Genomic DNA, 17,742 nt, shown 5'->3' on the forward strand with positions numbered 1-17,742 from the left:
CGCCGAGGCATGAGGAACGTTCAACACTTGTACTGCAGTGATTCTGGCTCAAACAACTGGATCGATCCAACGTCACTAGTGATTATTTTTGCACTGCTAATGTTAGCTTGAGGCTAACAAGCACTCCAAGTGACGCTGAGGGGGAGGAGGAGGGTTGCTCTGAGCCAACACGGAATTGCATTTCTAATGGGCTATATGCACAACCTACTTCCACCTTCGGAACATGACCACTTAATCATTTCCGGTTGGAGCAGTGGACCGATGTTTACATGAAAATAGTGGAGTATTTGGAGTTTACAGGATGTCTTTTGGAGCTGCAAGAGTCACAACACATGTTGTTAGGCCTATTGTTTGTCTTTTTAACAAAATACTCCAAAATAAAAATGCAAAAATGATTTAAATTGTATGTGTCGTCCTAAGTAGAAAACTTCAAAGGGAATTTGCTAAGGTTAATGTTCTTCTCACTTATTTTCATGCGACCAGCTCAAGACTTCTCAAGAAGTCATGTGATCATCCAGCACATGGTGGCGTTTTGTTAATACTGGGTGTTTGGTGTTTCCAGAATCCAAACATGACCTTTTTGGATCTCATTGTGTATACTCATAATGACAAACTAACACACAATGTAAGAACTAACAAAAATTAGACAATATCAGGGATAGTACAGAGATTTGATAAGTCGATCTATACAGTTACCCACAACCGAAAGTAAACAAGCGGTCTTATTTTAAACCGGAAGACGTCACACAGCTCCGTGCATAGAGTCCATGACCTACTGCCGCTGTGCATAAATATGTCTTAGAAAATGATTTTAGCCAAAAACTTCATCATCATGATTAAAAAATCCATGGGAACGATTTCAGAAAAAAATATGGTTGGAGTGGAACTTTAAATACTCCAGCTTTAATTTTTACATTTGCCTCCAAAATAAAAGTTCCTTTAATCACTTTTTTTAAACTTCATTTAATAAATGAAAAGACCATTTATATCAACTTTTTGCAAAGAGAATCAGATTTGATAAAATGAAAATGAGAACTATTTCAATAACATTAAATGCAAATGAACTATTTAATGAACATTTTATTGCAATGACATAATTCACTGTTTAGCACAGAAAATAAATACATCAAAATATGTTTTTTTAACCAAAATTTACTGTGAGTTTGTCTATTTTTTTGCCACGTTTATTCCAGTTAGCTCGTGGTAGATAGCATGTCTTGTCCGCTAGTCCTTCTTGATATTGAATCCCATGAAAACAGACACACTCTCTTAGTGTGTTTTAGGTTTAATCAAAGGAGTTTGCGGAAATTTAAACGCAGGTCGCAATTGGGCCAAGGGCCGGACTTTAGACATGCCTGAATTAAATGATGTTACTATAGCAACCATGTATTTCTGTAGGCAAAGAGAACACAGAAATGAAAACCATTTTGTGAACTTATTTTTTAACAAAGAGCAGCCTGTTTACTTCCAGAAACTGGAGTCAGTTCAGTTCACCAAGTTTAGTGACAGCAACCTTTCATTCTACGTGAATTCAGGACACAGCTCAAATAAGTGACTTTAAAACTCTTACCTCTACTCAAAAAACTGGCCAACTTAGCTCTTTTTCTTTGTAAAACATCTGATCCTGGAGACAGCAGCTCTGGAGTTTTACTTTGCTTTTAGCGTTAGCTTAATATAGTTCAGTGGCGTTAGCCTCAAAAATGTGCAGCGATCCGTTTTCATGTAGCACCCTCAAAAAGATTTGTGGTCAGAAATGATCATAACTTGGACATTAATTGTCAAAAAAACAAAAAATGTTGGTTGTTGAACTTCTACAAGCTACTGAATGTGACTGCATTAGTGTGTGGCGAGGATCATCTTTGGTTTCCATGGAAAACTTAAACATTTACTTAGACCTGGAGGCACGAAGCCCTACTTAACATATTTATCAGACATGAAAACGATTACGGGACATCTCGGTGGAACTTTGATTAAAAGTCTTTCTTTTTGCACTGGGAACAACACGACCTCATTAAAGCGCATCGTTTACTGCAGAGGCTGGAGGTCCAGACGGCCTGCTGGGACGTGACTCCAGCCGCTGCAGAGGTGAAGGCCTCTCCATGCTGCTGGGGGCTTTAAAATCATTTTTACAAGCCGTAAAAGGGATCTTGATGAAGAGGCAAAGAAAGAAACCAGAGCTGGCAGAGTGAAAGTGAGAAAACAACCGCAGGAAAGAGAAGGAGCGCCAGACGGAGAAGGTTCCTGCCACCTCCAGAGGCTTCAGGAGACGAGGGCTCAGTCATGCACACATGAAGACCTTTATCCTACAACACGTGAAGCAAACACCAGACTCTGCAAAAACAGACCCGACTTACCAGTCAGACCAGTCTCTGTGTGGAAACCTAAAGTTTTTTGTTTGACGTCAATCTAATTCCAGAGAGATTTAGATTCACGATTTTTTTGAATTAATATGAATTTCCAAATCTGTTGCTGATTTTTGATAGAAACTTGAATCAAATCAAAGACTTGTTAAAAAAAACAATCACATGCTGAGTGTTTGAGAGAACTGAGCCGCTCGAGGAATTCGCTTCAGGCTATTTGAACAGAGAAGTTTCCGTTACAGCGTCCTCAGAACAGCTCCACGGCTGGAGGAGCTGCAGGTGGAGGTGTCTCCAGCCCTTTTGAAGACTTCTGTCAATTTTACTTTAAGTGTTTCGAATTCTTCTAGTGCTTCACTCACCTGTGGGATCAGTGCAAAACAGATTCACAGAGTGAAAAGATCAGAACAGTCCGGATAAGCAGCAAAAGTGAAACGATTCTGCTTTAAAATCCCCAAACGAAGCTAAAACTTACCACCTGAAGTCTGTTTTTCAGGTTGATGCATAACGAGCTCATCTTTAATAAGTGTTGCTATATTTAGTGTCTAATATGCTCCAAACACTTGACCACTATAATTGGAATTAAGTGGAGCATCATCCGAGGTTCCTCTGACAGCAGATGAAAAAACACGCAGAGAACAAACGTGTTTTTCAGTCAGACGTTTATCACAACGATCCAGATGCTGTTGGCCTGAAGAAAGCAGGACTTTCCTTCTTCTCGATGGATTTTTCTGACCTCCACCTCACTTATTTAGTTTCACTTTAGTGGTGGAGAATCCCTCAAGCTACAGACACACGCATGTTATCACCACTATTGACTGTATATAAAGAACCGGACAAACCAAGGAGACGTCGCCCATGGAAAATGACTTACTTCTGGTTCCAACCAAATGAAGTCAACTCAGTGGCCATTTTTCCGCATCTGTCGTCGTTATGGAACCAGACAACCTCAGTACCACGTTTCTATGGCAACCACTCTGTCCAATCAGTAGTGAGCATATAAGAAGGCCACGCCCCTACCACTGAAAACACGATCAGGAGAATCTGTCAATCAAATGCTTCAAACGTTTGACGCGAGGCCACCTCCTGTGATTGAGGAATCTGATTGGTCGGTTTATAACTTGAATGACTTGCAATAAGGAAAAATAAAAAATAAAAACAAATGAAGGATATGCAAGAAGATGTTTAAAAAGATGTGTCAAAGTCAAGTCAAGTAATCATATCCGGCCCTCCAGATCATTTTATACTATTATTTTTATCTTATAAAACTGTGACAGGATATATTTTATGGAGAGCAAAATCTTTTGGTATTTTTAAAAGTTAAATTTTAAGTTTAATAAGAAATTTGAAGCTTTTTTCTTTTAACATTCTTTTAGCATTTACTTTATTTCTAACTTGTATAATTTGACATAATATATTATTATGAAGAGCAAAAAATTTAAAGTTATTTAAGGTTTAAATTGATTTATTCTGGACTAATATTCTTATCTGTTTGTATTTATATCTATGTTAAAAAAATAATCTTTTAAAGTGAAAAAGCTTTAATATATACCGGTATATATTTTTAAATGTTTATCCTGCTCTGCCGGCGATCTACTGTGTGTTTTTGGATTTTGGCCCCCCGTGTGTTTGGGTTTGACCCCCTGCTTTAGGTGTTCTCCCGAAAGGCCAAAACCTCTTTACAAATCTCCGTTTCTCATCATTTTTTGCAGCTTTAATGAGGGAGATGCTGAGGGGGCAGATCCAGGTGACTCACCTGTTTTCTTTGCCGTTTTGCAGCAGTCTGTCGGTGTTGGATCGGTCCGTACACACATACGTGTTCCTCCGGGTCATGGCACTGGCAGGGATGTTATTCTGGGAAAAATGAGGACAAATTGAATGTATTTATTGTTTATTGTGATGAGATGGTGAGTAAACATGAAAACAAACAAACTTCAGATTCTGATCTGATCAGATTTAATGTCTTATTAAATCATCCGCCTCCAAGCGCCTCGTTGGGCCGTACCGTGGTTGAGATGGCCTCCTTGCGCCGGTCGGGGATTTCGGCCTTGTTTGGGTTGTGGGCGGAGCTGACCATGGGACTGGAGGGCGTGGGGATGCTGCGGGAGCCCACGGTGGTGGTGCTCGGCTTACGTACGGACAGCCGCTCCTCTTTGAGCCCCACTGCCTCGCTGGCGCCGCTGGGGCTTCGCTTGGGGAGCACCGACCCCGGAGCGGCGGGACCACCTGGAGGAGGAAGAAGAGGCTCGTTGAAACCTCCCGGATGGGCATAAACTGTCTCTGTCGGGGCTGGACTTACAGAAGTCAGAGTGTCGTCTCTGCCGATGGTACGTCGAGGCGCTGCGCTGCGGCTTGTGCCCCGACGAGGCGGCACCGGAGGACGTGGAGGACGTGGAGTGCTTGCTCGTCCCGTTGGAAATGGTGCCGGGCCGAACTCGAGCCAGGCTCAGGCTGCTGGCCGAGCGAGACTCTGACCCCTCCGCCTGACGGATGAATAAAGGACATGAAGCAAAAACCCGACTGGACCTCGCCACCTGCTGGCTACTGACCGTTTCCATGGTTACATGCGAGTTAAACTCAATGCAGATCAAGGATTTGATCAGAATCTGATGGAGTCTGACAGGCTCTGGGACTCACCTCGGTCTTGCGTCCCAGCAGCAGGTATGTGGCAGTGATCTCATTGTACTTGTGACTGACCAGCGAGTCTCTGATGTCGTCTCTGCCAAAGCCCATCCCCACCATCACATCTGAAAGAAGAGTTTCTGCTCAGCATCTCCAGCAGGTAAGAGCAGCAAACGAAACGAGTCTTTAAAATAATAGATTCATTTATTTCTTTATGTCGATGAATTAAGATGCAACCCAACGTTAGTCAGAGGACAACAGAATACATTTGGGTTCCTTTAGGATTCTCTAGAGGAAATCGCAGTTCTGTCAACCCTCACCATCACACTACCACCACCATGTTTGTCAGTTCTGTGATCATACTCTCAAGGGAGGTTTTTGATGTGCTGGTGGGAGAGTGATTTACTTTTTTAAATAAAACCATACAGGTTTGGACAGCTTTTATGGAAGAGCGAAACAAAATTTGATTAAAAAATTACCCATATCATAGTGACCAAGTGGAAGAGTGTCCACCCTAAAAACTGAGAGGTTCAGATCCATAATGTGTCCCTTATTGAGCATCAAGGGGTTGGATTTGGGGGTTAAACCACTAATTGGTTCTGAAAAGTGGCTTTAATTGGAGCTCGTCGCTCCCTGAGGGGAGGAGTCAAACATAGAGAACACGTTTTATACTCTAAAAAGAGAGATAACAGATACAACTTTAATTTGGAATAATCACATTTTCATGGCAACTGTAGGACTCTGTAAAACGACAAACTGGAGGCAAAAAGCAGCGGAGTTACTGTTCCAGAATGAGGCAGGAGATTCTGGCTACGAAGAAAAAATATGGCGCCCGAAAAATAATAGCTAGAAGCCCCTCCCCCTCTCGGAGACGGACGCAAAAAAACATAGTTTGAGCCCGAAATCATTGGCTGCAAGTCCCGTTTTAAGCTTTCGACCTTTTTTCGACCCTTTTTACCGACGGCATTTCGCCGGTTCTAATCAGCTGATTCAGAAAGAAAAAACGGCAATTCGCAGCTCTGGTCAGTGATCAGCTGATTCACAAAAAAAAAATCAGCATTTCGTCGGCTTTTCTCCAGAGTTTCTCCAGGTTTAGTTATACAAATTTGAACACTTGTTAATATTGACTTAAAAGAAATAAAAGCATTAACGTTCTCTGTCCCATTTGAAGCTCATCTTGCACACTAAACTGCTAGACAGTTACAGTTTTCGCATTTAAAAGCTGATGTTTCTGAAAACGTAAAAAAAATTCCTTAAGTTTTGTAAATTTCCGCTTACGCCACCGGCTAAAGTTGCAATATTTCCGCTTCTGGCTACAGATTGATTCTGGCGCCATCTTGCATGTGACCAGAGGCTCCTTGAATGAAGTGCATTTGAAAGTGGATTCTCACCGATGCGGTTCGTATCCGTGAAGTCCTCTGATGGCTCGATGTGCGGCTTTAACTCGTCGCTCTCATAACCGACGTTTATCCACTTATCTTTCATTATTTGCTGGTGATGAGAGGAAAAAAGAAGACGAATAAATTATTATTCATGCACTGAAAACATTTGTCAAATTAAATTTATTTACGATTTTTTTACTTAACTTAATTAAGTAAATTAAGTATTTTTAACTCTTTAACACTACAGCTCTAATGTTTATGTTCTTTGATTACCATGATCATTCCAGTAGATTCACAATCTACTGGAATGATCATGTTAACAGTTAAAAAATTACAGTATGCTAAAGATTTTGTGCTTAAGTGTCGCCAGCACCAATTAAACCTCAATTGTTAAAGATTCAGAGCGACAGCAGCATTAAAGTCTTTCTGTAATCTTATTCTGAAAATCCTCTCCTGCTGGGTGACTGTTTCCTCCTCACCTCCAGCGAGCAGCGCTTGGCAGGGTTGAGGACTAGGAAGCGGCGCAGAATCCCCTCACAGTCCGTGGACATGTAAAACGGCACACGGTATTTCCCCCTCAGGACCCGCTCCCGCAGCTCCTGGAGACCAACAAGCATCACAAACGTTGTTGTAGAAACTTAAAAAAACCCAATTTTTCTGCCTAAGATAAGAAAAAGGTTGAGAACTTTGATTGCTTGTCTTTTTTAGCCAGATAAAAGACCAGTTGAGATTAGTGCCAAAACAATTATTTTAATAGTTGACCCATCACCTATAATTAGGTCATGGGCAAACTGGATGTCAAGCACACATCTTACGATCATTAGCTTTAAACTAACTAGAAACTACATATATAGCATTACCTAATGCTAGCGTCAATGCTGTAAGCAGAATTTGACAGCTGAAGATGCTGAAGCTGATAACCAGCTAAAATAATAGTTGCCAAAAATGCCAAATTAGCCTAAAAAACTGAAAAAAAAATACTAAATTAGCCAAAATAGTTACCATACAGCTGAAATATTAGTTAAACCCCAAAATAGCCTAAAAAACTGAAAAAGCTTAAAAATAGCCAAAACAGCTAGCATTTAGCCAAAATATTAGCCAAATTCCGAACTAGCCTAAAAAAACAGAAAAAAACCCTAAATTAGCCCAAACAGCTAGCATGTAGCTGAAATATTAGCTAAAAAACCTTAATAATTGTCAAAATAGTCAAAAAGCTATCAGAATGCCATTATATCTTGCAACTTTACTACACTTTGACTCCATATAATATAAAGTAACGACTCATCGACTATTAAATTAGTCGTCGACTATTTTTTAGTCGATTAGTTTTTGATTAGTCGACTATTGTGGCAGCCGTAGTTGATATCAAGATCTCATTTACAAGGGCGACCTGGACAAGATGTAGCTACGTCATAATGAGGTGACATCCAGGTGAAATTAAAAAGGCAGAACCTCAGAAAGAGGAGAAAAGCTACAGGTATAAGCACTAAATTGAGATCTTAGATGTAACGTTTGTGCAGGGAACAATGCATGTACTAAAATAACAAAAATCTACTAAATAACTAAACTTTTTAGATCAAAATTCTAAAACATTAGAGTGCAAAAAGCCTCATATATCAGTATCTAAGTGACAATATTTTCATGTTGCTTTGTTTGATTGGCGATTTGTTTGTTTGATTGCTACCCACCTTCAGGTTCTGTCCGTCGAACGGCAGCGAGCCGCTGACCAGCGTGTACAGGATGACGCCCAGACTCCAGATGTCCACCTCCGGGCCGTCGTACTTCTTCCCCTGGAAAAGCTCTGGAGCCGCGTACGGCGGCGAGCCGCAGAAAGTGTCCAGCTTGCTGCCTTCTGTGAATTCATTACTGAAACCAAAGTCAGCTATTTTGATGTTGGAGTCGGCGTCTAACAGCAAGTTCTCCGCCTGCAGAACAGAAGAATGTTTACCTTCAAAAACGCAGTTTTTAGCCAAATTTCCTCTTTATTTCAATAGAAAAAAGTGATTTTCTTCTTGACCTTTAAGTCTCTGTGAACAATGTTCTTCTGGTGACAGTAGTGAACGGCCGAGACAATCTGAGGAGGAAAAGCAGAACTTTAGAAAGGAGCAGGAAGGTCGCTCACGCCGCCATGAATTCATCATCCAATGAAAAAAACAACTGTACTTCCATTGAGATTATATTTAACATCCGGTTTCAAACAGAAAATCAGTCAGAAGCTTCAATGTTGCAGATTAAACAAAGATATCAGAGCAAAGAAGAGGCCTGAAGCTCCTCTGACCTGTCTGAACTTGGCTCTGGCTTCTTTCTCCTTCATTCTGCCGTGAGCCACGAGGTAGTCAAACACTTCGCCTGGAGGAACAGAAAAGACAATTAAAGCTTCAGTTTGGTTTGAAAGTTGCTCCTTTTTTTCTGTGTTTTTGTCTCCTTGATTTTACAAAAATATGTAATTTTATTTGATCATAATTCATAACATTCCCCTGGAATTGAATAAAATTTTTTTTTTATTTTAAGGAAAATAGATAAAAGTTACATCGATGTGTCAACAAAATCAATGAAAGTTTCTAACCTTTTTTGCTTTTTTTCCAAAAGTGAGATGTATTTAGAAAAATACATACATTATTGAAATTCACAAAAGCAACTTAGACCACGACTCTGAGTTCCTTATTAATTAGTAACAGGGCATTTTCAACTATTTCATTTCATTTTAAATGGGTAAATTTAACATCAATCTCAATTTTATTTCTTTATTTAAGTGATTTAAATTACATTGCTCTGTATATTCTCTAAATAAAAGAAAACCTTTTATTTTAACAGCTTTAAAGACACTTTTGTTTGGGATCTTAATGTACAGGCATCAGAGCAGCCGAGGATTTTATTTATAAAAAGTCAGAAGATGAAGATGGATAAACAAGGTTTTTGTAAAATAAATAGAATATTTTAAATATAAATAGATATAAAAATAGTGCTAAAGCATCATATTTTTTAATATAAAATATGATTTTCTAATTATATCTAATCACATTTTGTGAAAAGCTTTCTGACTTTTTCTTTTACGGACAATAAAACATTAAAAAAGCCCATAATTCTTCCCAATTCAAGTAAACTTGAATATGAATTTCCTTTTTAATGAAGGAAGTCTTAGATCCACTTATGCAGATTAAAACATTTTATTTAATCACATTTATTGATCATCTTATAAACTCATTGCCACATTTGTGATTCATAAGTTCATCAAACTCGTTTAATATTTTTTGGGGTCGTGTGGATGCTGGAGCCTATCCCAGCTGTTGTTGGAGAAGGCGGGGTTTATCCTGAACAGGCCGCCATATTGACTGATCAATCAGAAGCTCACAATCAAATTATTTAATATTCTATACTCGAACGTGAAAGATCATCACAGAACTAAATAAAAAATAAGCAAATTTGTAATGGTTAATAGAACAATAAATTATTGCATGAAAAACTATTAGAGAAGCAAAATTTTGATTTAAAAAAGCACTAATAACTTATTTTAAAGAAGAAGGTCGGTTTACAGATATTTGTCTGTTTTAATTGTGTTGTCTCTTCTGGAGGACGTTTCAGTTCGCCCACTAGGTGGCGATCGCGCTATAGCATTACACCTTATTCCAGAAGAAGAAGAAAGAATAAGCAAAAAATTATATTTTAGACCACAAATAGTTACTTTAAAAAAATAACGTTTGTAAAATTCATGCCTGCGAGTAAATAGAGATGTTCATTAAGAATGTATGTTTACGTCAACCAAGCGTTAGCATTAGCCGTCCTATGGGAAACCCCATTTTACATTAGCATCAAGCTAGCGGAACTTAGCATTATGTATTAGATCGATCTCTACTTTTATGGATCGATTATTAATCTGTTAAGGTAAAATAGATTAATCGATTTTGTCAAACTTTTTACACATTAAAAAACAGAAAAAGTTGTATATCGGCACAAACATCTGAGGCGTCGACGGTGACGCTAAAACACAAAATCTTTAACTTTCAACAGTTAGCGCGATAATTCCAGTAGATTCTGAAGGAAAAAAGCGGCTCGACGAGCCGCTTTTTTCCTTCAGAATCTACTGGAATTATCGTGTTAACGGTTGAAAAGTTACAGTAAGTCAAAGAACAAAAACAAAAATAAAGGGTTAAAGAAAGCCTTACTGAGCGAGTTCCAAAAAGGTTCAATCATTTTTATTTTTATTAGAAGTTTGTTCCTTTTTCACAACCACCAATCTTTCTGTTTAGATTTATTTTACAAAAAAAAAGAAAAATTCCTCCTTTTAAATTCACCTTTACAGCTACGGTTTAATAGTTGAGAAGTTACTCATGTAGTAAAACCAGCACTAAACCATCATACTGTGGTTATAATGTTGATTTACTTTTTAAAGCAACACATCAAATGTAAAACTAATAAGAATCTCAGACATTTTAACAAAATTATGAGTCTATTTAAATCAAAAAACACATCGTCTGAGGATTCTGCTATAGAGCATCTGAATGCATTTCCTGCAGCTTTAAAGGCTTTTAGGAGCAGCTCTTCCAGCCAATCGTCTAAACAGATCCTGAGCAGCGAAAAAAGGCTGACGAGGCGTTTTCCAGAAGCAGCGAGTCAGCTGGTGAGTGGCTGCAGCCTTATTAGGTAATGGACGTCAGAGACAAACAAAGAGCAGCCGCAGCACAAGGAGGAGGAAACGCAGAGGAAACCAGGAAGCAGCGTTACACAGCAGAGGAAGAACACGTCAGAGGAGGCTCACCTCCGCTGGCGTACTCCATGACCAGGTAAAGGGTTTTCTCCGTCTCAATCACCTCAAACAGCTGGACTGTGGCACAAACAGGAAAACAAACGTCACAAAAACATCAGGAGAAGTAGAGGAAGGACTTGTGCGGCGGGACCCACCGATGTTGGGATGGTTGAGAGTTTTCATGATGCGAACCTCTCGAAACAGCTGGAAAAAACACAAATGTATATATTTAAAGTCATGAAAATACACAACACAATAAAATATAACTACAAATAAAAACAGGCGAGACGTGGAAACACATTTATACTATAAAGAAAAACAAAAAGTCTGATTGGGACCACACAAGATGTGTTAAAACAGACCATTTATGCACATATGTCAGACCTTCTCTGCTGATGCTAACAACAAAAGCCCCTCCCTCTCCAGGGCGAGCTTCTCCTCTGACCCCCTCCTCATCCATCAATGCGCTCTGAAGTGCTGCCTCATCCTCCACCCCCCCTCGCTCTAATTAAAGTGATGCCTTTCAGTGTAAACTCAAATGAACTCCGGATCAATTAAACGAACCTGCCGACCCCCCAACCCGTTTAAGCACGAACCCCGACCCGGCGTTTGCTCATCAACAAGGCAGTGAGAGATTCTGACCCAGGAGGAGAAGCAACACCTCCACGCAACAGCTGACGAAGAGGAGGGCTGAGGAGACGACCACGAGGAACAAACAGATAAATGCTGCTTAGAGGAAACATCTCTGCTGATGAAGTACAGAGGAGAATCAGCCGCCGTCATCCTGTAGCTCCGCCCCTTACACTGTTCTATGGATCAACATGTGCAGGAAGAACATCTGCAAACATCATCCGTTTTAATCACATCTTTGCTCTATAATGTTCTGGAAAGCAACTTTCTTTAAAGATCCACTATATTAAAAATTGTGTTTTTTAACATTTTTCTGAAGAAAGAAAATATATAAAGAAAATGAGGATAAAAATTGACTTTCTGAGTATTTCTTTATTTAAATTGCTGTGAATCAGGAGCAGATGAAAAAAATGCGGTTTAAAAATATATCAATAGCCATGCTACCATTGACTATAAAATTGCACAAATAGGATTTGCAACAGTAAACTTGCCAAATTGAAACGACACTTGTTTTTCAATACTTGTATGTATCGAAAAAAGGTTTGTGAGGAGGTTTTTGAGGTGTACTGAAAAAAACATATTTCTCAAAACTGCAATTAAATGAGTCACATGACCATAACTGGACACCACGCCAAAACATCCCACAGCATCGCAGCTCTTTAAAAGTTGAGCGTGTCAGAATTGTTGGATCCACAGCTCCTCTGTAAACCACCAACAACCATTTCCCAAAATCGCTTCATCCGTAGCCACTCCCACGTAGCCTGCAGACGCCGACGTCTCCTTTGATAGATAATGAGCGCTAGTGAAGTGGCAGAAATGTGAATGTATCTGCTGTAAATCAAAGTATTGTTCACATCCGTGTTTTTGAATGATTTGTCGCATGAGTTGGTTTGTGTTTTATCTACAAAATTAGGATTTAATGGAAACTGTAATCGTGAAAGTGTTTATTCATATTTTTAGAATTTTGATAAAGTTTTGCGCATATGTGTCATAAACACAGCTGGTGACACAAAATCTACTGGGCGGGTCAGAAGCTCTAATCTGATGCATCCACCTACAGACAAATAGATCCATGAACGTCTTTGTTTTCCTCGTCTGAGCGAGAATCTGGAGCTCCGATATTGTTTACCATTTTTGGTCTGCTAGGTTGGTGGCGTGAGGGGCTGTAAGCTAACTACAAACAGATGGGTGACTAGAAATGTGGGCGGAGTTGCTCCGGGCAGACAGCCCCGCCCACAACTCAAGAGGTGAATGTCTAAGGAACTCCTGCTGCTCTGAAGAAACTATCTCCTAGAAAATGATAGTTAGATAGTCTTTTTTTTATTTAGGCTAATAAATAGCTTAATCATAATTAAAAAAAAAAAAACAAAACACTGGAACGCTTTGAAAACAGACCAAAAAGTGGTCGTAGTGGGACTTTATTGTTCTAAACACTAATTTAATTTAAAACGGCTTCGTTAAACCAATGATGAATCCTGAGATCCTCCACTGAACCTCTCAAATGTTGGAAATTTTCAGTTTTGGAAAACTCTTTCAGGAGGTTCCAGTCAGTTCTTCTGTTCACTGAAACATTCAACCGTTTGTACTCATTTGAAAAGGAATGAAAATGTCTTTAAACTTTAAGAAAGAACTCCAGAAATCCAGAAAACCTACAACAATTCAGATCTGAATCTCTACAAATGTTTGTCATTTCTTTCTTTATACTTTTTTTAAATAATTGTTTTCATTATTCTTATTAAGTCATAAACAGTATTAAGATGTATAAAGTTATTTTTGCTTTTTGAAATATTTCAAAACTGTTTCAGTGGATATTTTGAATTGTATTATTCAAATTTTGTCACTTTAACTTGGCAGGTTTTACAGTTAATCAAAGTTTTTCGCAAATAATTTGCTATTTCTGGCCAAGTTTGTTCAAGAAATGAATTTAGAAGAAGTTTTATTTTGTAATCTTTCTAGATTTCCTCTGGATAAATGAGTCTCTGCAGAAATCTGCTTCAACTGTTTTGGAGTTTCTAGTAGAGTTCAGGAAATGTTTCCTAAATGAGAATTTATCTGGTAAAACTGAACCTTTTAAAGAATCATTAACATCTCTGGACAGTTGTCAAGCATGGTGGTGGAGGGATTATCATTTGAGCTGATTTGAAATGTTGCAAACTTCTGTCTGACAGCTAAACTGAAAAAGTGAGAAGTTTGAGAACAAAGGAATTATAAATAGAGCTGCTAAAAAAAGAAAACCTGTTTGGAGGTCTGAGCCAGAACGAGAGTCTGTAAACTTGAGAGATCAGAGGTGATTTTCCATAGAAACACTGGATTATTATTATCTTGGCAGAAACAAAGTTTCTCCTCGGTGCTCCTAAACTGTGACCCGGTGCAGCCGTCACCAGGAGCACGCGTCCACCGGGACTGTGGGGGCATCAGCTGGTCTTCTGAGCTTAGGAGGAATTAGCGCCTAAGCCTCTCCTCCATCACATCTCCTGCTTTTCTGCTTCTGCATCGTTTTCACACAGTTTACAGATTTCCAGTCTGCAGCAGTGAGAACCCCTTCTGATAAAATACTGACTTATTCAGAGTAAAAGTCCTGAAAAAACAGAAGATGATCAGACGAATATTAATTGAATCATTTCCATGAAGATTCTTCTAATTCTGAAACATTCACTGAAATCCAGAAAGTCAGACGTGTGTTAAAGAGTCTGAAAATTGAATTTTATATACTGTATTTATTCTCAAGTTTAATAAAATATTTAAAAAAAATAATAGATTTCCTTTTTCTTAAGGATAGATCCACAAATACTAATTTCTGTTGAAAATAGATCCTTAAATAAAAAAGATTTTTCCAGATTGCACTTGAATGCATCCTTTTCCACACTTTATTCACGGTCTCCTGGAGTTCCGTCCGTCTTCAACCACTTCCTGTTCGACTCCCACGGGATCGGCTCTGTCACAGTTGCCATGCTCACCCAGGTATTAATCCCTGGGATCTCCGGCTCCCCTGGGGTGGGGGGTCGGGGGTAGTGGGGGGTTGGGGGCAGCAGGAAGTCATGGACCCATCTGAAGCCCAGCTGTGCAGACGAGCTTCAGCTTTCAGCTCTCTCGGCCCGTTTCCATCCTTCACGTTTCTGTACAGGAGTCCGATTCACTGAGCCGAGACATCCATGACCCCCCCCATCCCCCCATCCATAATGAAGTATAGTCACATCAACAAAAAAAACCTTTGGGAAATAGAAATAAAATCACTAGAATGAAAGTTTAACTGCTAAAGGTTCTATGTTTGGTTCTTTATTCAAAGTCTCAGAGATGAGAACCCCAGATTTCCAAAGATCCAAAAGATCCAAGCTGGTTCAGGTGTCTCCATCCAATTAAAATATTACAGTGTTATGTTAGAAAACATGCAGGAATGAATTTAGCATATAATAAATAAAAAATTAAAAATCATTCAACATTTTATCGTTTACTCTTCATTAAAGGACATTTAAAGTGTAATCTTATTACAGGATAATTTGGGTTTTTTAAGCGGCTTTCCTCCATTACTCCTTCCTTTCTCTTTTGGAGAACATTTTCCAAGGAATTTTATACTCAAGAAACCAAGTTTGATTACAGAAATCAAGTCGGTAGTTGATGTGATTAGAAAGAAACTAGTTTATTTACAAACACAATCACGTCTTCTGACGTATGAAGAGATGACGAGGACATTTCTTTTGGAGGATTTTTGTTGGTTCCTGACCTGATATGCAGCATCAGAACCACTTTCTTCGTTCTCCTCCTGACTTTTCTGTAAAGTATCTAGAAACTTTTTAACTGCCAAATCAGAACCTGATCAGAATCTTCATTTAAGACATCAGTGTAAGGAAGAATGATCAGATAAAATTCATGTTCTGGTTATAGAAGACAGAAGGACTCAACACTTCAGGCTCTTCTTTGGACCAAACTCATCACTGGCAAAAGGAAACACTAAAACTGAGTGAAGTCCTTCAGCACACCTGTTCTGACTCCACCTGCAGGCTGGGAGGTAAAGCAGATGTTCAAACGTAAAGGCTAAACTTTCTGATGTCACAGCTGCAGCAAAAGTCTCACCACATAAAAAGTCCACCCTCGTTCTCCGTCACCATCATGAGCAGCTTTTACGGAGAAAATGATTATGAGGAGAACAAAAGCGAGTCCTGATGAAAGACCTGCAGAACATTGTTCTGGGGAGAGTCGCTGCTTTGAAGATGAGCTTGTGGGAAAACTTCTGCTTTGATTCTCTTGAATCTTTATTGTCCAATAATTTCAATACGGTGGTCAGATTTCTGCGCAGGATGGATCTTCATCAACGCGAACGAATAATGTGGGAGGTGTAGTTTCATGATGTTCAAAAACAGCTGAACACAGAGCAGAAGAAGACGGAAAATGGACCAAACTATAGAACCAGAACTATGTTTTGTTTTTAAATGTGAAGCGCTTTGTGTTGCTTTTAAGTATGAAAGGCGCTTTTATAAATAAAGTTTGATTTGATTTGATTTGATTAAACAAGCACAAAAAAAGCTCAAATGAAATGAGAGGACAAATTGAAGAAGATTATTCCTTTAATTTGATTATAAATTATCAAATGTAACAGCAGAAGATCTTCACCCACCTTTGGAATCTGATCCAGATCAGGATTTACACAGATTTCTGATCAGATTCCCGTTTTAAACATTTGTGCTCCAAACTTTTGGTCAGATGTAAAAATATTTTCAGATAAGTGCAGAAGTGAGAGTTCATTCCCATGCAAAGAAAACTAAAACCTCATTCAGTTTCTCACAGGAGAAAAACACTAAACAGCAGAGAATTAAAGTTTATAAGAAACTGAGGAACCTTTCAGTTTGAACGTATGGATTCAAGAAGGCAAAATGTAAAAAATGTAGTTTAAATTTTGTCTTGTTCTAATATTCACATGTAAAACAAGAAACAAAATGTAGAAATTCACCTGGTTTTTAACTGATGTAATAAATATGAAAATGATGTAAGTCAACAAATAGTATTTAAACTACAATACTCAGATTGTAGCAAGCATGACTTTTTTCTTTTACTATAAATTTACTTAATCAAAAAAAATATGTTTCAGTAAATTTACTCTTTAGAGTATGTTTACATTTTGAAAAGAGTAAAATATACATAAATATACAAAATATACAAAATACACATATTCTGGATCTTTATACTTTGATTCTGAGCGGCTATAGTGAAGCCTGAAGAGCGTCAGCTCCACAGACTGGATTTGACTCCGCCCACATAATTTTCCTTTTGATCTCCCGTGGGGTCCAGGTGACCCCACTTTAATGTAATATGCTTAGGATGGCACAAAGGGTTAAACTGACATATGGGTGGGGCAAAGTGAAGAGTTTGAGGAGTTCCCTCATTTGTTTTCATTGAACTGGTGATCAGAGAAATAAGCCACTAGTAATGGAGACATTTGAGCTAATTTGAAGGAAAACAGCCCCTAGTGGTCATTTTGTGGAACTGGTCTTTAGGAGTTTGCACTCAAGTCGTCTTATGATCTATTTTCAAAGTGTCTCTATTGGTCTTTTAATTATCTTTATGCAGTTTTAACAAAAATAAAAAAAAGATTGATGAAAATATTCTTTTAATCTACATTTAGTCATGTAAATAAAGAGTGATTTGAATCTAATTGTATTTTTTCAGCCTACACTCAGCTTTCGAAGTGCCACAGATATTCAGATCTTTGTTTCCTCCTGAACGTCTGCAGCGTTTGCATTGTAAAGCAGAAGACATGCAAAGGACTTCAGCGACAGAACACGTTTGCAGTGTGTTGCCCAAGGACACATCGACTGTCTGGCCTGGGATTTAAACCCCTGACCAGCTGACTGACTGACTGGTTCACCCCAGCTGAAGACCTCTACCCAGGCTAGATTAAAGCATCCACAACCCTGCAAAATATAAATCACATCCGCTTTCTCCTTATGGATTAAGATGTTAGAGAGCCAGAAAATGCTCTTTGTGTTGCAGCGTTACGGACAACCAAGCAGGT

At 38.8% G+C, this 17,742-nt stretch overlaps 1 protein-coding gene across 2 annotated transcripts in view; it reads right to left on the reverse strand.

Annotated features, from left to right (window-relative positions):
• mark4 (microtubule affinity regulating kinase 4) overlaps positions 1 to 17,742 on the reverse strand; it is a 56,913-nt gene that overhangs the window by 12,165 nt on the left and 27,006 nt on the right. For both annotated transcript variants that reach the window (XM_036214675.1, XM_024277618.2), the window contains exons 4-14: positions 11,261 to 11,309; positions 11,118 to 11,183; positions 8,640 to 8,710; positions 8,379 to 8,435; positions 8,050 to 8,286; positions 6,841 to 6,960; positions 6,371 to 6,470; positions 4,995 to 5,104; positions 4,657 to 4,840; positions 4,363 to 4,583; positions 4,114 to 4,211 (exon numbers count right to left, since the gene is read on the reverse strand). In XM_036214675.1, the coding sequence (XP_036070568.1) occupies positions 4,114 to 4,211; positions 4,363 to 4,583; positions 4,657 to 4,840; positions 4,995 to 5,104; positions 6,371 to 6,470; positions 6,841 to 6,960; positions 8,050 to 8,286; positions 8,379 to 8,435; positions 8,640 to 8,710; positions 11,118 to 11,183; positions 11,261 to 11,309 (1,313 nt within the window). The remainder of the gene's footprint in view (positions 1 to 4,113; positions 4,212 to 4,362; positions 4,584 to 4,656; positions 4,841 to 4,994; positions 5,105 to 6,370; positions 6,471 to 6,840; positions 6,961 to 8,049; positions 8,287 to 8,378; positions 8,436 to 8,639; positions 8,711 to 11,117; positions 11,184 to 11,260; positions 11,310 to 17,742) is intronic.

Source organism: Oryzias melastigma, linkage group LG13 (assembly GCF_002922805.2).
Source record: "Oryzias melastigma strain HK-1 linkage group LG13, ASM292280v2, whole genome shotgun sequence".
Taxonomy (NCBI): domain Eukaryota; kingdom Metazoa; phylum Chordata; class Actinopteri; order Beloniformes; family Adrianichthyidae; genus Oryzias; species Oryzias melastigma.